Raw genomic sequence first — 22,266 nt, 5'->3', positions numbered from 1 at the left:
GTCCAGCTCCAGCTCCTCGGGCGCCAGCGCCACCTCCACCCCCTGCGCCTCGGGCACCGGCCCCTTCCGGCCCATCACCTGGGGGGGGGGGACGCAGACGTTGAGGGAGGGGGGTCCCAGCACCCATGGGTGCTGCTGGGACCCCCCGCCCGCCGGGGCTCACCGCCGACATGTCGTAGATGTGGGTGGAGCCCATCATGGCGGTGCCCACGGTGGCCGTGCGCTTCTCGGGGACCACCGTGAAGAGCTGGGGGGTCTCGCTGCTGTTGGGGGGGGGGGGCACCCACAGCGCTGGGGTTATCCCCCCGCGCCCACCCAGGTGCCTGCCGCTCGCCCCAAAACCTGGCCAGCACCCCAAGCCCCCCACCCCCCCCCCCCCCAGCACCCCCAAAGCCCTGGCATCCACCCACATCCTCTCTGCACCCCCCCAGCACCCCAAAAACCCCCGGCACCCACCCCCATCCTCCCAGCACCCCCCTCAGCACCCCAGAACCCCTGGCACCCACCCAAATCCTCCCTGCGCCCCCAAACCCGACACCCACCCCCATCCTCCCTGCACCCTCCCAGCACCCCAAAAACACCCAACACCCACCCCCATCTTCCCAGCACCCCCCTGAGCACCCCAGAACCCCTGGCACCCACCCAAATCCTCCCTGCACCCCCCCAGCACCCCAAAACCCCCCAGCACCCACCCTCATCCTCCCGGCACGCCCCCCAGGTACCCCAAAACCCAGCACCCCCCCAAATCCTCCCTGCATCCCAACCACCACCCAGCACCCTCCCAGTTCTCCCAGCACCCAAACCCCCCACCCTGGCACCCCTCCAGTCCTCCCAGCACCCCAAGACCCCTCCAGCACCCCAACCCCCCCCCAGCTATCTCCAGCACCCCGACCCCCCCCAGCACCCCAACCCCCAGCACCCACCCCTGCTTTCCCAGCACCCAACCCCCCAGCACCCCCTCCCCCAGCACCCTGAACCCCCCAGCACCCACCCCCCAGCACCCCCACTCCCCCCAGCACCCCGACCCCCCCCAGCCCCCCCACTCCCCCCAGCACCCCGACCCCCCCCAGCCCCCACTCCCCCCACCACCCCCCCCAGCACCCCCACCCCCCCAGCCCCCCTACTCCCCCCAGCACCCCGACCCCCCCAGCACCCCCACTCCCCCCACCACCCCAACCCCCAGCACCCACCCCCCCAGCCCCCCTACTCCCCCCAGCACCCCGACCCCCCCAGCACCCCCACTCCCCCCACCACCTCAACCCCCAGCACCCCCCCCAGCACCCACCCCCCCAGCACCCCCACTGCCCCCAGCACCCCGACCCCCCCCACCACCCCGACCCCCAGCACCCCGACCCCCCCCACCACCCCGATCCCCCCCAGCACCCCACTCCCCCCAGCACCCCGACCCCTGCAGCCCCCCACTCCCCTTCTCCCAACCCCCCAGCACCCCCTCCCCCAGCACCAACCCCCCCCAGCCCCCCACTCCCCTTCTCCCAATCCCCCACCACCCACCCCCCCAGCACCCCGACCACCCCAGCCCCCACTCCCCCCAGCACCCCGCCCCCCCCAGCACCCCGACCCCCCCAGCACCCCGACCCCCCCCAGCACCCCGACCCCCGCAGCCCCCCACTCCCCTTCTCCCAACCCCCCAGCACCCCCTCCCCCAGCACCCCGACCACCCCAGCCCCCACTCCCCCCACCACCCCAACCACCCCCAGCACCCCGCCCCCCCCAGCACCCCGACCCCCGCCACCACCCCGCCCCCCCAAGCACCCCGACCGCCAGCCCCCCCCCCCTCACCCATCCATGGCCTCCTCGATCTTCTTCTTCCTCAGCTCGATCAGCTCGGGGGTCTCCATCCCCGCCGGCACCGAGGAGAAGCCCCCGGGCGTGATGAGGCCGCTGGGGGGAGACGGGGGGGTCAGGGGGGGTTGGGTGACAGCGGGGGGGGGGCTCTGGGTGCTGGGGGGGGTCCCACCTGTCGGCGGGGGTGATGAACCCCGTCTCGTCCGGCTTCTCTTCGTCGCTCTCCTCCTCCTCCTCCTCCTCCGAGGATTCCTCGTCCGAGGGCTCCAGCTCCCCCCAGGGCGTCCGGTCGATCTCCTCCTCCTCCTCCTTCGTCTGGGGGGGGCACGGGGGGGGTCAGGGTGCTGGGGGGGGGCAGGGTGCTGGGGGGGGGCAGGGTGCTGGGGGGGGGTATGGGTGCTGGGGGGCGGGTATGGGTGCTGGGGGGGGTATGGGTGCTGGGGGGGTATGGGTGCTGGGGGGCGGGTATGGGTGCTGGGGGGGGTATGGGTGCTGGGGGGGATATGGGTGCTGGGGGGGCGGGAATGGGTGCTGGGGGGGGGATATGGGTGCTGGGGGGCGGGTATGGGTGCTGGGGGGCGGGTATGGGTGCTGGGGGGGATATGGGTGCTGGGGGGGCGGGAATGGGTGCTGGGGGGGCGGGAATGGGTGCTGGGGGGGATATGGGTGCTGGGGGGCGGGTATGGGTGCTGGGGGGGATATGGGTGCTGGGGGGGATATGGGTGCTGGGGGGGCGGGTATGGGTGCTGGGGGGGATATGGGTGCTGGGGGGCGGGTATGGGTGCTGGGGGGCAGGAATGGGTGCTGGGGGGCAGGAATGGGTGCTGGGGGGGCGGGTATGGGTGCTGGGGGGGGATATGGGCGCTGGGGGGGGCAGGTATGGGTGCTGGGGGGGGCACGTATGGGTGCTGGGGGGGCTCTGGGTGCTGGGGGGGGTATGGGTGCTGGGGGGCGGGTATGGGTGCTGGGGGGGTATGGGTGCTGGGGGGGGTATGGGTGCTGGGGGGGGTATGGGTGCTGGGGGGCGGGAAGGATGGTGCCCATGGTTGCACAGGAGGAAGCAAGGTGGGGGGGGGGTGGCAAAAATGGGGGGGAGGGGAGACAGGATGGAGGGGAGGGGCCTGGGGGGTCCCCAAATTGCTCAGGGGGATGGGGGAGGGGCAGAGAGCTCACGGGTGCCCCCCCCCCGGGGGCTCAGGGTGGCACTGGAAGGCTCATGGGTGCCCCAGACGCACCAGGGCGGCTCCTGGGGGTCCCTGGGGGGGTTGTGGGGGTGCCCCCAGGGGTCTGGGGGGGTCCCTAGAGGGCAGGGGGGGTCTGGGGGGGTCCCGGGGGGTTGGGGGGGTCGCGGGGGGGTCCCCGGTACCTGGAACTCGGCGGCGTTGGTGCCGAAGACGTCCCCGTAGAGCGGCTTCCCCGTCTCGTCCACGGGTGGCTTCCCCCACCCCCCGGCGTGGTACCCGAAGGAGCAGCCCTGCCGCGGGGGGGTCAGGGGGGGCCCGAGCCCCCCCAAACGCCCCCGCCCCCCCCCCGCAAGGACCCCAAATGCCCAGCCCCCAGCACCCACAGCCCTTCCCCCAGCACCCAGAGCCCCCACGCCAAAGACCCCAAATGCTTCCCCAGCATCCAACCCCCCCAGCACCCAGAGACAGACCCCCCCAGCACCCAGAGACCCCCCCCAGCACCCAGAGACCCCCCCCAGCACCCAGAGACCCCACCCCAAAGACCCCAATTGCTTCCCCAGCACCTGACCCCCCCAGCACCCAGAGACACCACCCCAAGACCCCAAAGCCCCCACCCCCCTGCACCCAGAGCCCCCCCAGCACCCAGCACTCTCACCCCCAAGGATCCTAAACAACCACCCCCCCAGCACCCAACACCCCCCCAGCACCCAGACCCCCCCCCCAGCACCCAAATCCCCACCCAAGCACCCCAAATGCCCCCCCCCAGCACCCAGAGCCCCCCCTCCCAGCACCCAAATCCCCACCCAAGCACCCCAAATGCCCACCCCCCAGCACCCAAATCCCCACCCAAGGACCCCAAATGCCCCCCCACAAGCACCCAGCGCCCCTCCCGAGCTCCCCCCCCAGCACCCAAATCCCCACCCAAGCACCCCAAATGCCCACCCCCCAGCACCCAGAGCCCCCCCCCAGCACCCAAATCCCCACCCAAGCACCCCAAATGCCTACCCCCCAGCACCCCACACCCCCCCCAGCACCCAAATCCCCACCCAAGCACCCCAAATGCCTACCCCCCAGCACCCCACACCCCCCCCAGCACCCAAATCCCCACCCAAGCACCCCAAATGCCCACCCCCCAGCACCCCACACCCCCCCCAGCACCCAGTGACCCCCCCAGCACCCAGCGCCCCCCCTCACCTCGGGGATGGGGGAGTTGAGCCCCGGGATCTTGAGGTTGGGGTAGGAGGGGGGGGGCCCGTAGCGCTGCATGGCGATCAGCCAGGGCGGGGGCACCTTGTGCGCGTTCTGCCGGGAGGGTGGGTGTCAGCACCCATGGGTGCCCCCTGGCACCCACAGGTACCCACCTACCCCCCCAGCCCCCCCCCCGGCCACCCCTGATTCTGGGTGCCCCCCAGCTCACTGGCAATGTCCAGGGTGAGACACAGCTCCCCCCGGCCCAGGGCCCCCCCCAGCACCCATGGGTGCTCTCTGGCTGTGCCCAGGGTGACACACAGCTCCCCCCACCCCAGACTCCCCCCAGCACCCATGGGTGCTCTCTGGCTGTGCCCAGGGTGACACACAGCTCCCCCCACCCCAGATCCCCCCCAGCACCCATGGGTGCTCTCTGGCCATGCCCAGGCTGACACACAGCTCCCCCCACCCCAGACTCCCCCCAGCACCCATGGGTGCTCTCTGGCTGTGCCCAGGGTGACACACAGCTCCCCCCACCCCAGACCCCCCCCAGCACCCATGGGTGCTCTCTGGCCGTGCCCAGGCTGACACACAGCTCCCCCCGCCCCAGACCCCCCCAGCACCCATGGGTGCTCTCTGGCCATGCCCAGGCTGACACACAGCTCCCCCCACCCCAGACCCCCCCAGCACCCATGGGTGCTCTCTGGCTGTGCCCAGGGTGACACACAGCTCTCCCTTCCCCAGGCCCCCCCCCAGCACCCATGGGTGCTCTCTGGCCATGCCCAGGGTGACACACAGCTCCCCCCGCCCCAGGCCCCCCTCCAGCACCCATGGGTGCTCTCTGGCCGTGCCCAGGGTGACACACAGCTCCCCCCACCCCAGGCCCCCCCCAGTACCCATGGGTGCTCTCTGGCCGTGCCCAGGCTGACACACAGCTCCCCCCGCCCCAGACCCCCCCAGCACCCATGGGTGCTCTCTGGCTGTGCCCAGGGTGACACACAGCTCCCCCCGCCCCAGGCCCCCCCCAGCACCCATGGGTGCTCTCTGGCTGTGCCCAGGGTGACACACAGCTCCCCCCACCCCAGACCCCCCCAGTACCCATGGGTGCCCCCCAGCACCCATGGGTGCCCGGCTCACCGGCCCCACGGGCATGCCCAGGGCGATGCGCAGCTCGTCCGAGAGGTCGCCCGGCTTCTTCTCCTTCAGCCGCGTCTCAAACTCCTTCCCCTGGGGACAGGGACAAGGACGGGGCGTCACCGGGGGGGGACACCGGGGAGGGGGACACGAAGACAGAGGGTGGCAGGGTTAGGGACAGGGGGACACTGCTGGGGACAGGGGGACACTGCTGGAGGGACACGGGGACGCCCCTGAGGACATGAGGACACCCTTGAGGGACATGGGGACACCCTTGAGGGACATGGGGACACCCCTGAGGGACACGGGGACACTGCCAGGACATGGGGACACCATCGGGGGACATGGGGACACCCCTGAGGGACACGGGGACACCATCGGGGGACACGGGGACACCCCTGAGGGACGCTGAGCACCCTTGAGGGACAAGGGGACGCTGCTAGAGGGACATGGGGACATCCCTGAGGGACACGGGGACACTGCTACAGGGACATGGGGACACTGCTACAGGGACATGGGGACACCCCTGAGGGACATGGGGACACTGCCAGGGCATGGGGACACCATCGGGGGACATGGGGACGCCCCAAGGGACACGGGGACGCCCCTGAGGGACACTGCTAAAGTGACAGGGTGGCCCAGTCAGGGGGGACGTGGGGACACCCTTGGGGGACATGGGGACGTCCTTCAGGCACGTGGGGACACTGATAGAGGGACAAGGGGACAACCTTGAGGAACACGGTGATGCCCCTGAGGCAGGGTAGCCCGATCAGGGGGACATGGGGACACCCCTGAGGGACATGGGGACACCATCGGGGGACACGGGGACACCCCTGAGGCAGGGTAACCCGGTCAGGGGGACATGGGGACACCCTTGAGGGACGCTGAGACGCCCTTGAGGGACACGGGGACACTGCCAGAGGGACATGAGGACAACCTTGAGGGACATGGGGACACCCCTGAGGGACACAGGGACACTGCTACAGGGACATGGGGACACTGCCAGAAGGACATGGGGGCACCCCTGGGGGACATGGGGACACTGCCAGGGCATGGGGACACCATCGGGGGACACGGGGACACCCCTGAGAGACACGGGGACACTGCTACAGGGACATGGGGGGACATGGGGACACCCCTGAGGGACATGGGGACACTGCCAGGACATGGGGACACCATCAGGGGACATGGGGACACTGCTACAGGGACACCCCTGAGGGACACGGGGACACTGCTACAGGGACATGGGGACACGATGGGGGGACACGGGGACACCCTTGGGGACACGAGGACAGCCCTGAGGGACATCGTGTCCCAACTGGGGGACACGGGGACACCATTGGGGGACATGGGGACACCCTTGGGGACACGGGGACACCCCTGAGGGACACGGGGACACCCCTGAGGGACATCGTGTCCCAACTGGGGGACACGGGGACACCCCTGAGGGACACGGGGACACCATCGGGGGACATGGGGACATCCTTGAAGGACACAGGGACACCCTTGGGGACACGGGGACACCCCTGAAGGACATCGTGTCCCAACTGGGGGACACGGGGACACCCCTGAGGGACACGGGGACACCATTGGGGGACATGGGGACACCCCTGAAGGACACGGGGACACCCTTGGGGACACGGGGACAGCCCTGAGGGACACAGGGACACCATCGGGGGACATGGGGACACCCTTGGGGACACGGGGACACCCCTGAGGGACACGGGACACCATCGGGGGACATGGGGACACCCTTGGGGACACGGGGACACCCCTGAGGGACACGGGGACACCATCGCGGGACATGGGGACACCCTTGGGGACACGGGGACACCCCTGAAGGACACGGGGACACCCCTGAGGGACATCGTGTCCCAACTGGGGGACACAGGGTCACCCCTGAAGGACACGGGGACACCCCTGAGGGACACGGGGACACCATCGCGGGACATGGGGACACCCCTGGGGACACGGGGACACCCCTGGGGGACACGGGGACACCCCTGAGGGACATCGTGTCCCAACTGGGTGACATGGGGACACCAGGGTGGGGGGGAGGGTCGGGCCATGGGGACAGCACTGCGGGTGACGGGGACACTGTTGGGGGACGAGGGTGGCACCGTCGGGGGGACCTGGGGACAGGGTGGGGGGGAGGGGAGCACAGTCGAGGGACGGGGGGGACAGTGGGGGGGACACAGGGACACTGCTGGGGGGACACTGGGGGGGGCACCCACAGGGGGACAGGGCCCCCCCTGGGTGCTGGGGGGGGACACGGGACCCCCCAAGGTGAAGCCACCACCCAGCAGGTTCCTGGTGACCCCTCCCCACCCCAACCCTCGGGGGGCTCCCTCACCTCTGGGGGTGGGAGGGAGCACCCATGGGTGGGGGGGGAGCACCCATGGGTGGGGGGGGCAGCACCCATGGGTGGGGGGGGAAGCACCCATGGGTGGGGGGGCACCCATGGGGGGGGGGGGACAGACACGGGACCCCCCAAGGTGAAACCACCACCCAGCAGGTTCCTGGTGACCCCTCCCCACCCCAACCCTCGGGGGGCTCCCTCACCTCTGGGGGTGGGAGGGAGCACCCATGGGTGGGGGGGGAAGCACCCATGGGTGGGGGGGGACACGGGACCCCCGAAGGTGAAACCACCACCCAGCAGGTTCCTGGTGACCCCTCCCCACCCCAACCCTTGGGGGGCTCCCTCACCTCTGGGGGTGGGAGGGAGCACCCATGGGTGGGGGGGGGAAGCACCCATGGGTGGGGGGGCACCCATGGGGGGGGGGGGACAGACACGGGACCCCCCAAGGTGAAACCACCACCCAGCAGGTTCCTGGTGACCCCTCCCCACCCCAACCCTCGGGGGGCTCCCTCACCTCTGGGGGTGGGAGGGAGCACCCATGGGTGGGGGGGGAAGCACCCATGGGTGGGGGGGGACACGGGACCCCCGAAGGTGAAACCACCACCCAGCAGGTTCCTGGTGACCCCTCCCCACCCCAACCCTTGGGGGGCTCCCTCACCTCTGGGGGTGGGAGGGAGCACCCATGGGTGGGGGGGGGAAGCACCCATGGGTGGGGGGGCACCCATGGGTGGGGGGGGGACACGGGACACCCCAAGGTGAAACCACCACCCAGCAGGTTCCTGGTGACCCCTCCCCACCCCAACCCTCGGGGGGCTCCCTCACCTCTGGGGGTGGGAGGGAGGACCCATGGGTGAGGGGGGGAAGCACCCATGGGTGGGGGGGGCACGGGACACCCCAAGGTGAAACCACCACCCAGCAGGTTCCTGGTGACCCCTCCCCACCCCAACCCTCGGGGGGCTCCCTCACCTCTGGGGGTGGGAGGGAGCACCCATGGGTGGGGAGGCAGCACCCATGGGTGGCGGGGGGAAGCACCCATGGGTGGGGGGGCACCCACCTCGTAGTAGAGGTCCCCGTGGATGGTCAGCTTGGGCTTGGTCTGCCACTTGAAGAAGGCGTCGTGGAGCTTCTGGTAATCGATGTCGATCTTCCCCATCTTGGGGCGCACCTTCTCCCTCATCTTCGACTTCATCGTCTTCTGCTCCTCCTGGGGGGGACACGCGGGGTGGGGGGGTTGGGGACACCCAGGGTGTCCCCAACACCCTTGGGGACACGCGTACGGTGCCCAACGGCCTGGAGAAGCACCCAGAGCTTCCCCATCATAGACCAAGGGGCACCCAGTGCCCTCCAACCGGGGGGCACCCGCAGCCTCCTGTGGCACCCCAAGGTGTCCCCAACCCCCCAGGGGGACACAGAGAGGTCCCAAGGGGACACCGGAGCCCCCCAGGGTGTCCCCAACCCCCCAGGGGGACACAGAGAGGTCCCAAGGGGACACCAGAGCCCCCCAGGGCGTCCCCAACACCCCTGGGGACACCGAGAGGTCCCAAGGGGACACCGGAGCCCCCCAGGGCGTCCCCAACCCCCCAAGGGGGACACAGAGAGGTCCCAAGGGGACACCGGAGCCCCCCAGGGTGTCCCCAACACCCCAGGGGGACACAGAGAGGTCCCAAGGGGACGCTGGAGCCCCCCAGGGTGTCCCCAACCCCCCAAGGGGACACAGAGAGGTCCCAAGGGGACACCAGAGCCCCCCAGGGCGTCCCCAACACCCCTGGGGACACCGAGAGGTCCCAAGGGGACACCGGAGCCCCCCAGGGCGTCCCCAACACCCCAGGGGGACACAGAGAGGTCCCAAGGGGACGCTGGAGCCCCCCAGGGTGTCCCCAACCCCCCAAGGGGACACAGAGAGGTCCCAAGGGGACGCCGGAGCCCCCCAGGGTGTCCCCAACCCCCCAGGGGGACGCAGAGAGGTCCCAAGGGGACACTGGAGCCCCCCAGGGTGTCCCCAACCCCCCAGGGGGACGCAGAGAGGTCCCAAGGGGACGCCGGAGCCCCCCAGGGCGTCCCCAACACCCCAGGGGACACGGGAAGTCCCTCAGGGTGTCCCCGAGACCCCAGCGGGATGTCCCCCGGGGTGTCCCCGACAGATGGGCAACTACGACGTCCCCAAAGCCCCGGAGGGGCACCTACAATGTCCCCAAAGCCGCAGGGGGGCACCCAGGACCCCCCCGACACCCACAAAGCCCCAGAGGGTACCTGTGATGTCCCCAAAGCCACAGATGGGCTCCTACCATGTCCCCAAAGCCCCTGGTGTCCAACTATGATGGCCCCAAAGCCCTGGATGGGCACCCATGATGTCCCCAAAGCCTAGGATGGGCTCCTATGATGTCCCCAAAGCCCTGGATGTCCAACCACGATGGCCCCAAAGCCCTGGATGTCCAACTATGATGTCCCCAAGCCTTTGATGTCCAACCACGATGTCCCCAAAGCCCCTGATGTCCCACCATGATGTCCCCAAAGCCCCTGATGTCCCACCACGACATCCTCAAAACCCCAGATGGGCACCTACAACGTCCCCAAAGCCATGGCTGTCCAACCACGATGTCCCCAAGCCTTTGATGTCCCACCACGACATCCTCAAAACCCCAGATGGGCACCTACAACGTCCCCAAAGCCATGGCTGTCCAACCACGATGTCCCCAAGCCTTTGATGCCCAACCACGATATCCCCAAAGCCCCTGATGTCCCACCATGACATCCTCAAAGCCCCAGATGGACACCTACAACGTCCCCAAAGTCCCTGATGTCCCACCACGACGTCCCCAAAGCCCCAGATGGGCACCCACAACGTCCCCAAAGCCCCTGATGTCCCACCACGATGTCCCCAAAGCCCCAGATGGGCACCCACAACATCCCCAAAGCCCCTGATGTCCCACCACGATGTCCCCAAAGCCCCAGATGGGCACCCACAACATCCCCAAAGCCCTTGATGCCCAACCACGATGTCTCCAAACCTTTGATGCCCAACCACGATGTCCCCAAAGCCCCTGATGTCCCACCATGACATCCTCAAAGCCCCAGATGGGCACCCACAACGTCCCCAAAGCCCCTGATGTCCCACCATGACATCCTCAAAACCCCAGATGGGCACCAACAACATCCCCAAATCCCCAAACTGGCACCCAGGCCCCCCTCACCCTCCTTTCCCCCCACCCCGTCCCCCCCCAGAGGACACGACCGCGGGTGTCCCACCTTCTCCTGCAGGGCCTCGCGCATCTCCTGGATGCCCGTGCGCTTGATGAAGTCGGGCAGCTCGAAGGGTGGCTTCTCGATGCCCCTCTTGCCCTGCAGGTACTTGCGCTTGAAGCACCAGTGCCGGGGCACGGGCACCGAGTTGCGGGTGGCCTTGAGGTGCACCAACAGCTTGGGGTCCTGCGCCGTCACGTCGTGCATCTCCACCACGTCCGGGCGGGCCACCAGCTGCGGGGACACGGGGGACACTCGGGTCAGGGAGTGGCAGGGGGAGGAAGGGCGGGTAGGGCACCCCAGGGTGGCACCAGTGTCTCCAGGGAGCCTCACGGTTGGGCACAGGGACCCCAGGGTGGCACCAGAGAGCCTCACAGTTGGGCACAGGGACCCCAGGGTGGCACCAGTGAACCTCACGGTTGGGCACAGGGACCCCAGGGTGGCACCAGTGTCCCCAGGGAGCTTCATGGTTGGGCACAGGGACCCCAGGGTGGCACCACTGAATCTCACGGTTGGGCACAGGGACCCCAGGGTGGCACCAGTGAACCTCATGGTTGGGCACAGGGACCCCAGGGTGGCACCAGTGTCCCCAGGGAGCCTCATGGTTGGGCACAGGGACCCCAGGGTGGCACCAGTGAACCTCACGGTTGGGCACAGGGACCCCAGGGTGGCACCAGTGTCCCCAGGGAGCCTCATGGTTGGGCACAGGGACCCCAGGGTGGCACCACTGAACCTCATGGTTGGGCACAGGGACCCCAGGGTGGCACCAGTGTCCCCAGGGAGCCTCATGGTTGGGCACAGGGACCCCAGGGTGGCACCACTGAACCTCATGGTTGGGCACAGGGACCCCAGGGTGGCACCAGAGAGCCTCACAGTTGGGCACAGGGACCCCAGGGTGGCACCAGCGTCCCCAGGGAGCTTCATGGTTGGGCACAGGCACCCCAGGGTGGCACCAGTGAACCTCACGGTTGGGCACAGGGACCCCAGGGTGGCACCAGTGTCCCCAGGGAGCTTCATGATTGGGCACAGGGACCCCAGGGTGGCACCAGTGTCGCCAGGGAGCCTCATGGTTGGGCACAGGCACCCCAGGGTGGCACCAGAGAGCCTCACAGTTGGGCACAGGGACCCCAGGGTGGCACCAGTGTCCCCAGGGAGCCTCACGGTTGGGGCACAGGGACCCCAGGGTGGCACCAGTGTCCCCAGGGAGCCTCACGGTTGGGCACAGGCACCCCAGGGTGGCACCAGTGTCCCCAGGGAGCTTCATGGTTGGGCACAGGCACCCCAGGGTGGCACCAGACACCCTCACGGTTGGGCACAGGGACCCCAGGGTGGCACCAGTGTCCCCAGGGTGGCACCAGAGAGCCTCACGGTTGGGCACAGGGACTCCAGGGTGGCACTGGAGTCCCCAAGGCTCCCTAGGGGAACATCGGGCACCCTAATATGACACCAGTGTCACCAAGAGGCTTCCAAAGGGAACACTGGGCACCCAAGGGTGACACCATTGTCCCCAGTGGGCTCCCTGGGTGGGCACACAGCATCCAGGGTGGCACTGGTGTCCCCAAAAGGCTCTCAAGGTGAACACAAGGCCCCCAGGGTGGCACAGGTGACCCCACCTGGGCACAGGGGACCCTTACGGTCCCTCAGGTGGGCACAGGCCACCCCTGGGGTGGCTCAGGTGTCCCCAGGGGACACAGGGGTGTCCCCACGTCCCCCAGGATGGCTCAGGTGTCCCCAGGGGACACAGGGGTGTCCCCATGTCCCCCAAGACAGCTCAGGTGTCCCCAGGGGACACAGGGGTGTCCCCACGTCCCCCAGGACGGCTCAGGTGTCCCCAGGGGACACAGGGGCGTCCCCACGTCCCCCAGGACGGCTCAGGTGTCCCCAGGAGACACAGGGGTGTCCCCACGTCCCCCAGGACAGCTCAGGTGTCCCCAGGGGACACAGGGGCGTCCCCACGTCCCCCAGGACGGCTCAGGTGTCCCCAGGAGACACAGGGGTGTCCCCACGTCCCCCAGGACAGCTCAGGTGTCCCCAGGGGACACAGGGGTGTCCCCATGTCCCCCAGGATGGCTCAGGTGTCCCCAGCAGGACCCTCAGGGGACACAGGGGTGTCCCCATGTCCCCCAGGATGGCTCAGGTGTCCCCAGCAGGACCCTCAGGGGACACAGGGGTGTCCCCATGTCCCCCAGGACGGCTCAGGTGTCCCCAGCAGGACCCTCAGGGGACACAGGGGTGTCCCCATGTCCCCCAGGACGGCTCAGGTGTCCCCACCTGGGCTCCCAGGGGACACAGGGGTGTCCCCACATCCCCCACGATGGCTCAGGTGTCCCCAGCCGGGCTCCCAAGGGACACAGGGGTGTCCCCACATCCCCCACGATGGCTCAGGTGTCCCCAGCCGGGCTCCCAGGGGACACAGGGGTGTCCCCACGTCCCCCAGGACAGCTCAGGTGTCCCCAGGGGACACAGGGACGTCCCCACGTCCCCCAGGACGGCTCAGGTGTCCCCAGCTGGGCCCTCAGGGGACACAGGGCTGTCCCCATGTCCCCCAGGATGGCTCAGGTGTCCCCAGCTGGGCTCCCAGGGGACACAGGGGTGTCCCCACGTCCCCCAGGATGGCTCAGGTGTCCCCAGCCGGGCCCTCAGGGCACACAGGGTCCCACATCGCCGCTGTCCCCACCTCCAGGTGCCACCCAGGGGCCCGTACCCACCACGTCCCTGCCCCGCAGGCGCAGGGCGATGGCCCAGGCACCCTGGGGACAAGGGTGGGGACAAGGACGTGTCCCCAGGGGGTGTCACCTGCTTCAGCTCGGCCACGGTGAAGCGGTTCATGCGCCGCAGCTTCTTCTTGGAGAGCTTGGGCACCTCCGGCTTCTTCTCCTGCGGGGGCACCCACGGGGTGGCATCGGCCGGGTGGCACCCATTGGGTGTCCCCTGGCTGCTGCCAGGCCCTGACAGCACCCAGCCACCGTCCCCGTCCCCCCCGAGCCCCTCCTGTCACCCGTGTCCCCACCCCAGCCACCCCAGGGGCTGTCCCCACCCCAGAGCCCCTCCTGTCACCCATGTCCCCACCTTAGAGCCCCTCGTGTCACCCACAGCCATCCCAGGGACTGTCCCCACCCCAGAGCCCCTCCTGTCACCCATGTCCCCACCCCAGAGCCCCTCCTGTCACCTCTGTCCCCTCGCCAGAGCCACCCCCCCGCCTGTCCCCACCCCAGAGCCCCTCCTGTCACCCATGTCCCCACCCCAGAGCCCCTCCTGTCACCTCTGTCCCCTCGCCAGAGCCACCCCCCCGCCTGTCCCCACCCCAGAGCCCCTCCTGTCACCCATGTCCCCACCCCAGACCCCTCCTGTCACCTCTGTCCCCTCGCCAGAGCCACCCCCCCGCCTGTCCCCACCCCAGAGCCCCTCCTGTCACCCATGTCCCCACCCCAGAGCCCCTCCTGTCACCTCTGTCCCCTCGCCAGAGCCACCCCCCCGCCTGTCCCCACCCCAGAGCCCCTCCTGTCACCCATGTCCCCACCCCAGAGCCCCTCCTGTCACCTCTGTCCCCTCGCCAGAGCCACCCCCCCGCCTGTCCCCACCCCAGAGCCCCTCCTGTCACCTATGTCCCCACCCCAGAGCCCCTCCTGTCACCTCTGTCCCCTCGCCAGAACCACCCCCCCGCCTGTCCCCACCCCAGAGCCTCTCCTGTCACCCATGTCCCCACCCCAGAGCCCCTCCTGTCACCTCTGTCCCCTCGCCAGAACCACCCCCCCGCCTGTCCCCACCCCAGAGCCCCTCCTGTCACCCATGTCCCCACCCCAGAGCCCCTCCTGTCACCTGTCCCCTCGCCAGAGCCACCCCCCTGCCTGTCCCCACCCCAGAGCCCCTCCTGTCACCTATGTCACCACCATGGAGCCCCTCATGTCACCCACAGCGCCCCAGGGACCGTCCCAACCCCACACCCTCCTGACACCCATGTCCCCCCCCCCCAAAGCCCTCCTGTCACCCGTGTCACCACCGTGGAGCCCCTCACGTCACCCACACCCCACCCATCGCCACCCCAGAGCCCCTCCTGTCACCCGTGTCCCCACCATGGAGCCCCTCATGCCACCCACAGCCCCCCAAGGACCGTCCCAACCCCAGACCCTCCTGACACCCACGTCCCCCCCCCAGAGCCCCTCCTGTCACCCGTGTCACCACCGTGGAGCCCCTCATGTCACCCACAGCCCCCCCAGGGACCGTCCCCACCCCAGAGCCCCTCCCGTCACCCACGTCCCCACCACAACCCCCCCCCCCCCCGCCTGTCCCCACCCCGGATCCCCCTCGTCACCCCCTCCACGCCGCCGTGTCCCCAAGCAGGGACGAGCTCGGCGCCAGCACCCGCTGCCACCCCTTGTCCCCCCCACCCTGGAGGTGCCCCCCCCCACCTGCTCGTCCTCGGAGCTGTCGTCCTCGCTGCCCTTGTGCCCGTCCTCGAACCCCTTTTTCTTGGGGACGGTGGCACTTTCGGGCCTGTCCGCCTTGTCCGGCTCCTTCTCCTTGTCCTTCTTGACGTCGTCTGTCAGCTGGGGGGGGGCACGGGGGGCGCTCAGGGGCACCCCAGGGTGCTGCCGGCCCCCCCCAGCACCCACTGGGTGCCACCCAACCCCCCCACATGCCACCACTGCCCCCAAAAACCACCTTAAAAGCGCCAAAAATCCTGTTCTTAAAAATAATTTGTCATGTTTGGATGCAATTAGGGGACGCTCGGGGACACCCCAAGGTGCTGCCACCCCCCCAGCACCCACTGGGTGCCACCCACCCACCCAGATGCCAGCCATGTCCCCCCAGATGCCACCACTGCCCTCAAAAACCACCTTAAAAACGCCAAAAACTCTCTTGTTAAAGACAATTTGTCACATCTGGGTGCAGCCGGGTGACGCTCAAGGACACCCCAAGGTGCTGCCACCCCCCCAGCACCCACTGGGTGCCCCCCACCCACCCGCCTGCCACCTTAAAACCATCAAAAATCCTCCTAAAAACCAAATTCTATCACCTGAGCCTGCAGCTCAGAGAATACTCAGAGGCACCCCGGGGTGCTGCCACCCCCCCAGCACCCACTGGGTGCTCCCCAACCTAAATAATACCTTAAAAACATCAAAATTCTCGTTAAAAACCAAAATCTGTCAGTTCTGGGTGCAGCCCAGAGGCACCCTGAGCTGCTGACACCCCCCCAGCACCCACTGGGTGCCCCCCGCCACAGTGCCACCTTAAAAACCTCCAAAATCCCCCTAAAAACCACAATTTGTCACCTGTGGGTGCAGCTGGGGAACATCCCGGAGCACCCCAAGGTGCTGCTACCTCCCAGCACCCACTGGGTGCCTCCCACCCTAAATAATATCTTAAAAACATCAAAAATCTTGTAAAAACCAAAATCTGTCAGTTTTGGGTGCAGCCCAGAAGCACCCTGAGGTGCTGACACCCCCCAGCACCCACTGGGTGCCCCCCGCCACGGTGCCACCTTAAAAACATCCAAAAATCCCCTAAAAAAGACAATTTGCCACTTGTGGGTGCAGCTGGGGGACATCCCGGAGCACCCCAAGGTGCTGCTACCCCCCCCCAGCACCCACTGGGTGCCTCCCATGCTAAATAATACCTTAAAAACATTAAAATTCTTGTAAAATCTAAAATCTGTCAGTTTTGGGTGCAGCCCAGCGGCACCCTGAGGTGCTGACACCCCCCAACAAGCACTGGGTGCCCCCCGCCACGCTGTCACCTTAAAAACATCTAAAAATCCCCCAAAAAAGACAATTTGTCACCTGCGGGTGCAGCAGGGGAACATCCCGGAGCACCCCAAGGTGCTGCCACCCCCCAGCACCCACTGGGTGACTCCACTCTAAATAATACCTTAAAAACATCAAAATTCTTGTAAAAATGAAAAGCCGTCAGTTTTGGATGCAGCCCAGGGGCACCCCGAGGTGCTGACACCCCCCCAGCACCCACTGGGTGCTCCCCTCCCTAAACAATACCTTAAAAACATCAAAATTCTTGTAAAACACAGAATCTGCCAGTTTTGGGTGCAGCCCAGGGGCACCCCAAGGTGCTGCCACCCCCCCAGCAACGACTGGGTGTCCCCCACCCTAAATAATACCTTAAAAACATCAAATTTCTCGTAAAAACCAAAATTTGTCAGTTTTGGGTGCAGCCCAGAAGCACCCTGAGGTGCTGACACCCCCCCAGCACCCACTGGGTGCCCCCCGCCACGGTGCCACCTTAAAAACATCCAAAATCCCCCTAAAAACCACATTTTGTCACCTGTGGGTGCAGCTGGGGGACATCCCGGAGCACCCCAAGGTGCTGCTACCTCCCAGCACCCACTGGGTGCCTCCCACGCTAAATAATACCTTAAAAACATCAAAACTCTTGTAAAAATCAAAGCTTGTCAGTTTTGGGTGCAGCCCAGCGGCACCCTGAGGTGCTGACACCCCCCCAGCACCCACTGGGTGCTCCCCTCCCTAAATAATACCTTAAAAACATCAAAATTCTTGTAAAACACAGAATCTGCCAGTTTTGGGTGCAGCCCAGGGGCACCCCAAGGTGCTGCCACCCCCCAGCACCCACTGGGTGCCCCCCATCCTAAGTAATACCTTAAAAACCTCCAAAATCATCTTAAAAACCACAATTTCTCACGTCTGGGTGCAGCAGGGGGACATCCCGCAGCACCCCAAGGTGCTGCCACCCCCCAGCACCCACTAGGTGCCCCCCCACCCTAAATAATACCTTAAAAACCTCCAAAATCATCCTAAAAACCACAATTTGTCACCTCTGGGTGCAGCAGGGGGACAGCCCGCAGCACCCCAAGGTGCTGCCACCCCCCCAGCACCCACTGGGTGCCCCGCCACCTTAAATAATACCTTAAAAACATCAAAATTCTTATAAAATGGAAAATTTGTCAGTTTTGGGTGCAGTCCAGCGGCACCCTAAGGTGCTGACACCCCCCAGCACCCACTGGGTGCCCCCCGCCACGGTGCCACCTTAAAAACATCCAAAAATCCTCTAAAAAAGACAATTTGTCACTTGTGGGTGCAGCTGGGGGACATCCTGGAGCACCCCAAGGTGCTGCTACCTCCCAGCACCCACTGGGTGGCCCCACCCTAAATAATACCTTAAAAACATCAAAATTCTTGTAAAAACGAAAATCTGTCAGTTTTGGGTGCAGCCCAGCGGCACCCTGAGGTGCTGACACCCCCCCAGCACCCACTGGGTGCTCCCCGCCCTAAATAATACCTTAAAAACATCAAAATTCTTGTAAAACACAGAATCTGCCAGTTTTGGGTGCAGCCCACGGGCACCCCAAGGTGCTGCCACCCCCCAGCACCCACTGGGTGCCCCCCCATCCTAAGTAATACCTTAAAAACCTCCAAAATCATCTTAAAAACCACAATTTCTCACGTCTGGGTGCAGCAGGGGGACATCCCGCAGCACCCCAAGGTGCTGCCACCCCCCAGCACCCACTGGGTGCCCCCCCACCCTATAAAATACCTTAAAAACCTCCAAAATCATCCTAAAAACCACAATTTGTCACCTCTGGGTGCAACAGGGGGACATCCCGCAGCACCCCAAGGTGCTGCCACCCCCCCAGCACCCACTGGGTGCCCCCCCACCCTATAAAATACCTTAAAAACCTCCAAAATCCCCCTAAAAACCACAATTTGTCACCTGCGGGTGCAGCAGGGGGACATCCCGCAGCACCCCAAGGTGCTGCCACCCCCCCAGCACCCACTGGGTGCCCCCCCACCCTAAATAATACCTTAAAAACCTCCAAAATCATCTTAAAAACCACAATTTCTCACGTCTGGGTGCAGCAGGGGGACATCCCGCAGCACCCCAAGGTGCTGCCACCCCCCAGCACCCACTGGGTGCCCCCCCACCCTAAATAATACCTTAAAAACCTCCAAAATCCCCCTAAAAACCACAATTTCTCACGTCTGGGTGCAGCTGGGGGACATCCCGCAGCACCCCAAGGTGCTGCCACCCCCCAGCACCCACTGGGTGCCCCCCCACCCTAAATAATACCTTAAAAACCTCCAAAATCCCCCTAAAAACCACAATTTCTCACGTCTGGGTGCAGCAGGGGGCATCCCGCAGCACCCCAAGGTGCTGCCACCCCCCCAGCACCCACTGGGTGCCCCCCCCCACCCTATAAAATACCTTAAAAGCTTCGAAAATCCTTTTAAAGAAGACGAAGTTGGGGTCGTAGATCTCGGGCTCCTCGGTGACGTACTCGATCTCCACGGCCGGGGGGTCCCCCGGGACCTCGGCGTCCCCCCGCGTTGGGGGAGGGGCCCCTTCCCGCGCCCCCCCCCGCCCCCGCTTCTTCTTCTTGCGGTTACGGCGCTTGCGGTTGCGCTGGGGGAGGGGGGGGGGGGGTGACAAAGGGGACGCGAGGGTGACGGGGGTGGTCTGAGGGTGCCCCAGCCCCCCCCCCCCACCCCGTGGGATACAGTCGGGGTCTGGGTAGGGGCAGACCCCTCCCCACCCAGCACCCAAGGGACGCCCCCCGTGAGCAGGATCAGGCCCCCCCCCAGGGGAGCACCGAGCACCCAAGGGAGCTCCTGGGTGGCAACAGGCACCTTGGGGACAGGATCTGGCACCTTAGGGACCCCCTGGGCAGCAGCAACCCCCCCCCCCCCCCGCCAGGCACCCAAGGGACGTCCTGGGCGTGAATGAGCACCCCGGGGTCCCTCTGGGCAGGATTAGGCCCCCCCCCAGGCAAAACCTTCACCCCCCGAGGGACCTCCCAGCCAAAAACAGGCACCCCAAGAAACGCCCCCCCCCCCCCCAAACCCCCAGGGTGCTTCCGAGCAGGATGCGGCCCCCCCTGGGGACCCTCTGGGTGACGCTGGGGGGGGGGGCACCCACCCCCACCTCTTTTTTGGAGAGCCCCGCGTCCTCCTCCGCCTCCGAGGCCGACGCCGACGCCCGCGGCTCCGTCTCCATCTCGTCCTCGGCTGCGGGGGGGCACGGGTGAGCGGCTGGGGGGGGAGGGAGGTGCTGCCCCCCACCCCCCCCTCAAAGGGCACCCATGGGTGCTGGGGGGGCTCACCCGAAAGCCCGGGCACGGTGATCAGCTCCTCCTGCCGGATCTCCTTCAGCTGCAGGATCTTCTCCAGCGCCTGCGGGATCTTGGGACCCACGGTCGGGTCGTCCGGCTGGGGGGGGGGGAAGGGGGGTCAGGGCACCCAGGTGCTCGGGAGACCCCCCCCCGGGAGACCCCCCCGCCCGGGAGACCCCCACCCCCACAATCCAAGTATGTGGGAGACCCCCACCCAACGAGCCGAGGCTACAAAAGATCCTCCCCCCCCCCCCCAAAACCCAGGTGTCTGGGAGGCCCCCCCCACCCCAAAAATCCCGATAATCTGAAACGCCTGCCCCCCCACCCCGAGTCCAGGAACCCCCCCCCACCCAAAGAACTTCGTGTCCAAGAGACCACCCCACCCTAAGAACCCAGAGTGCAGAAGACCCCCCGCCCAAAGAACCCGCACCCTGGAACACCCCCCCCCACCCAGACAAACCTAGGTTCTGGGAGACCCCCCCCCCCACCCAGAGAACCCGCACCCTGGGAAACCCCCCCCCACCCAGACAACCCAGGTTCTAGGAGACCCCCGCCACCCAAAAAACCCACACCCTGGGAGACCCCCCCCACCCAGACAAACCCAGGCTCTAGGAGACCGCCCCCCACCCAGAGAACCCACACCCTGGGAACCCCGCCCCCACCCAGAGAACCCAAACCATGGGAGACCCCCCCCCCACCCAGACAACTCAGGTTCTGGGAGACCCCCCCCCCCCCCCCAAAAGAACCCGCACCCTGGGAACCCCCCTCCCCCCACAGCACCCACACACTACGAACACCACACACCACCCCCCCCCCCCCCCCCCCCCCCCAGAGAACCCCGGCGCCGGGAGCCCCCTCACCCACCTCTCGGCTCTCCTCCCCGGGGGGCGGCGGGGGCCCCCGGGGGCGGGGGGCACCCATGGGCACGCCAGGCATGGGGGCACCCATGGGGGTGCTGCCTGTGGGGGGACAGAGACGTGAGCTAAAATGGGGGGGGGGGGGGACAGGCCACCAGCGGTGCCCCCCCCACCCTGGGGTGGCCGGTGACACTCACCTCGGGGGGGCAGGGGGGCCCGGGCACCCATGGGTGCCACGTCCGGGGGGGGCCGGGGCACGGCGGGTGCCAGCTTGGCCATCTCCTGCTGCCGCTCCTGCTCCAGCAGCACCGCCGCCTGCGGGGGCCACCCGGGGGGTGACAGGGACACCCACGGGTGACGCGGGCAGCCACGGGCGTCCCTGCACCCACCGGCCCCCCCACGTCTTCACCTGCACCCGCCCCCACGCCGTCCCCAGCCCCGGCGGTGTTCTCTTACCAGTCCCTGCACCCACGGGTGTCCCTGCCCCCCCACCCACGGGTGCCCCCGTCCCCATGGGTGTCCCCGGGCCCGTCCCCGCACCCACGGGTGCCCCCGTCCCCACGAGTATCCCCGGGCCCATCCCCCCACCCATGGGTGCCCCCGGGCCCATCCCCGCACCCACGGGTGCCCCCGTCCCCACGGGTGGCCCTGGCCCCATCCCCCCACCCACGGGTGCCCCCCGTCCCCACGGGTGTCCCCATGCCCGTCCCTGCACCCATGGGTGCCCCCGTCCCCACGCATGGCCCTGGCCCCGTCCCCCCACCCACGGGTGCCCCCGTCCCCACGGGTGGCCCTGGCCCCGTCCCCCCACCCACGGGTGCCCCCGTCCTCACCCGCTTCTGCTGCTCCAGCAGCTCCTGCTCCTTGGCTTTGTCCCCAAACGGGTGCTGGCCCTGGTGGGGGGGGGGACGTGGGTGTCAGAGCCCCTATGGGTGCCCAGACGCTCCCTGCAGCTGCACCCGCAGCACCCACGGGTGCTGCCCACGTCCACGGCGCCCACCGAGCACCCATGGGTGCCCCCCCAGCACCCACGGACACAGCCGTGCCCACTGGGCTCCCCCGGGTGCTCCTCGTGTCCACAGAGCCCGCCCAGCAGCCACGGGTGCCCCCCCCCCCCAACAACCCCACAGGAGCCTCTTAACCCCCCCAGACTCCCCCCACCGCAGCTGCCCCCCAGCCCCCACCACCTATGGGTACCCCCCCACCCATGGGTGCTCCCCATATCCCCCCCAGTTGCCCCCAACAGCTCCTTAATGCTCTCAAGCTCCCCCAATCCCCCCAAGCCCGTCCTCTGGGGTACCCCCAAGCTCCCCCCACCCACGGGTGCCCCCGATACCCCCTACCCAATCCCCCCTCCCATAACCCCCCCCACAGGAGCCTCTAACCCACCCTGACTCCCTCAATCCCCCCACCCCAGCTGCC

General features: G+C 67.6%; 1 protein-coding gene across 1 annotated transcript; it reads right to left on the bottom strand.

The window, feature by feature from the left end:
- Positions 1 to 3: 3 nt before the first annotated feature.
- Positions 4 to 21,739, bottom strand: SF3B2 (splicing factor 3b subunit 2; the record flags this gene model as incomplete). The annotated part of the gene is made up of 17 exons (XM_075139541.1): positions 21,678 to 21,739; positions 21,042 to 21,159; positions 20,852 to 20,946; positions 19,979 to 20,084; positions 19,801 to 19,883; positions 19,084 to 19,281; positions 15,321 to 15,458; positions 13,708 to 13,788; positions 10,918 to 11,145; positions 8,726 to 8,875; positions 5,316 to 5,405; positions 4,185 to 4,292; positions 3,173 to 3,280; positions 1,979 to 2,121; positions 1,801 to 1,902; positions 164 to 263; positions 4 to 78 (listed from the first exon to the last, which is right to left on the bottom strand). Coding segments are annotated over exons 2-17 (1,887 nt in total), but the record flags the coding sequence as incomplete, so codon positions are not given.
- Between the last annotated feature and the right edge of the window lie 527 nt (positions 21,740 to 22,266).

This window comes from Calonectris borealis, unplaced genomic scaffold, assembly GCF_964195595.1.
Source record: "Calonectris borealis unplaced genomic scaffold, bCalBor7.hap1.2 HAP1_SCAFFOLD_335, whole genome shotgun sequence".
NCBI classification, from domain to species: Eukaryota; Metazoa; Chordata; class Aves; order Procellariiformes; family Procellariidae; genus Calonectris; species Calonectris borealis.
Note: the sequence above shows the minus strand (reverse complement) of the source record. Positions and strands in the feature narration are given on the sequence as shown.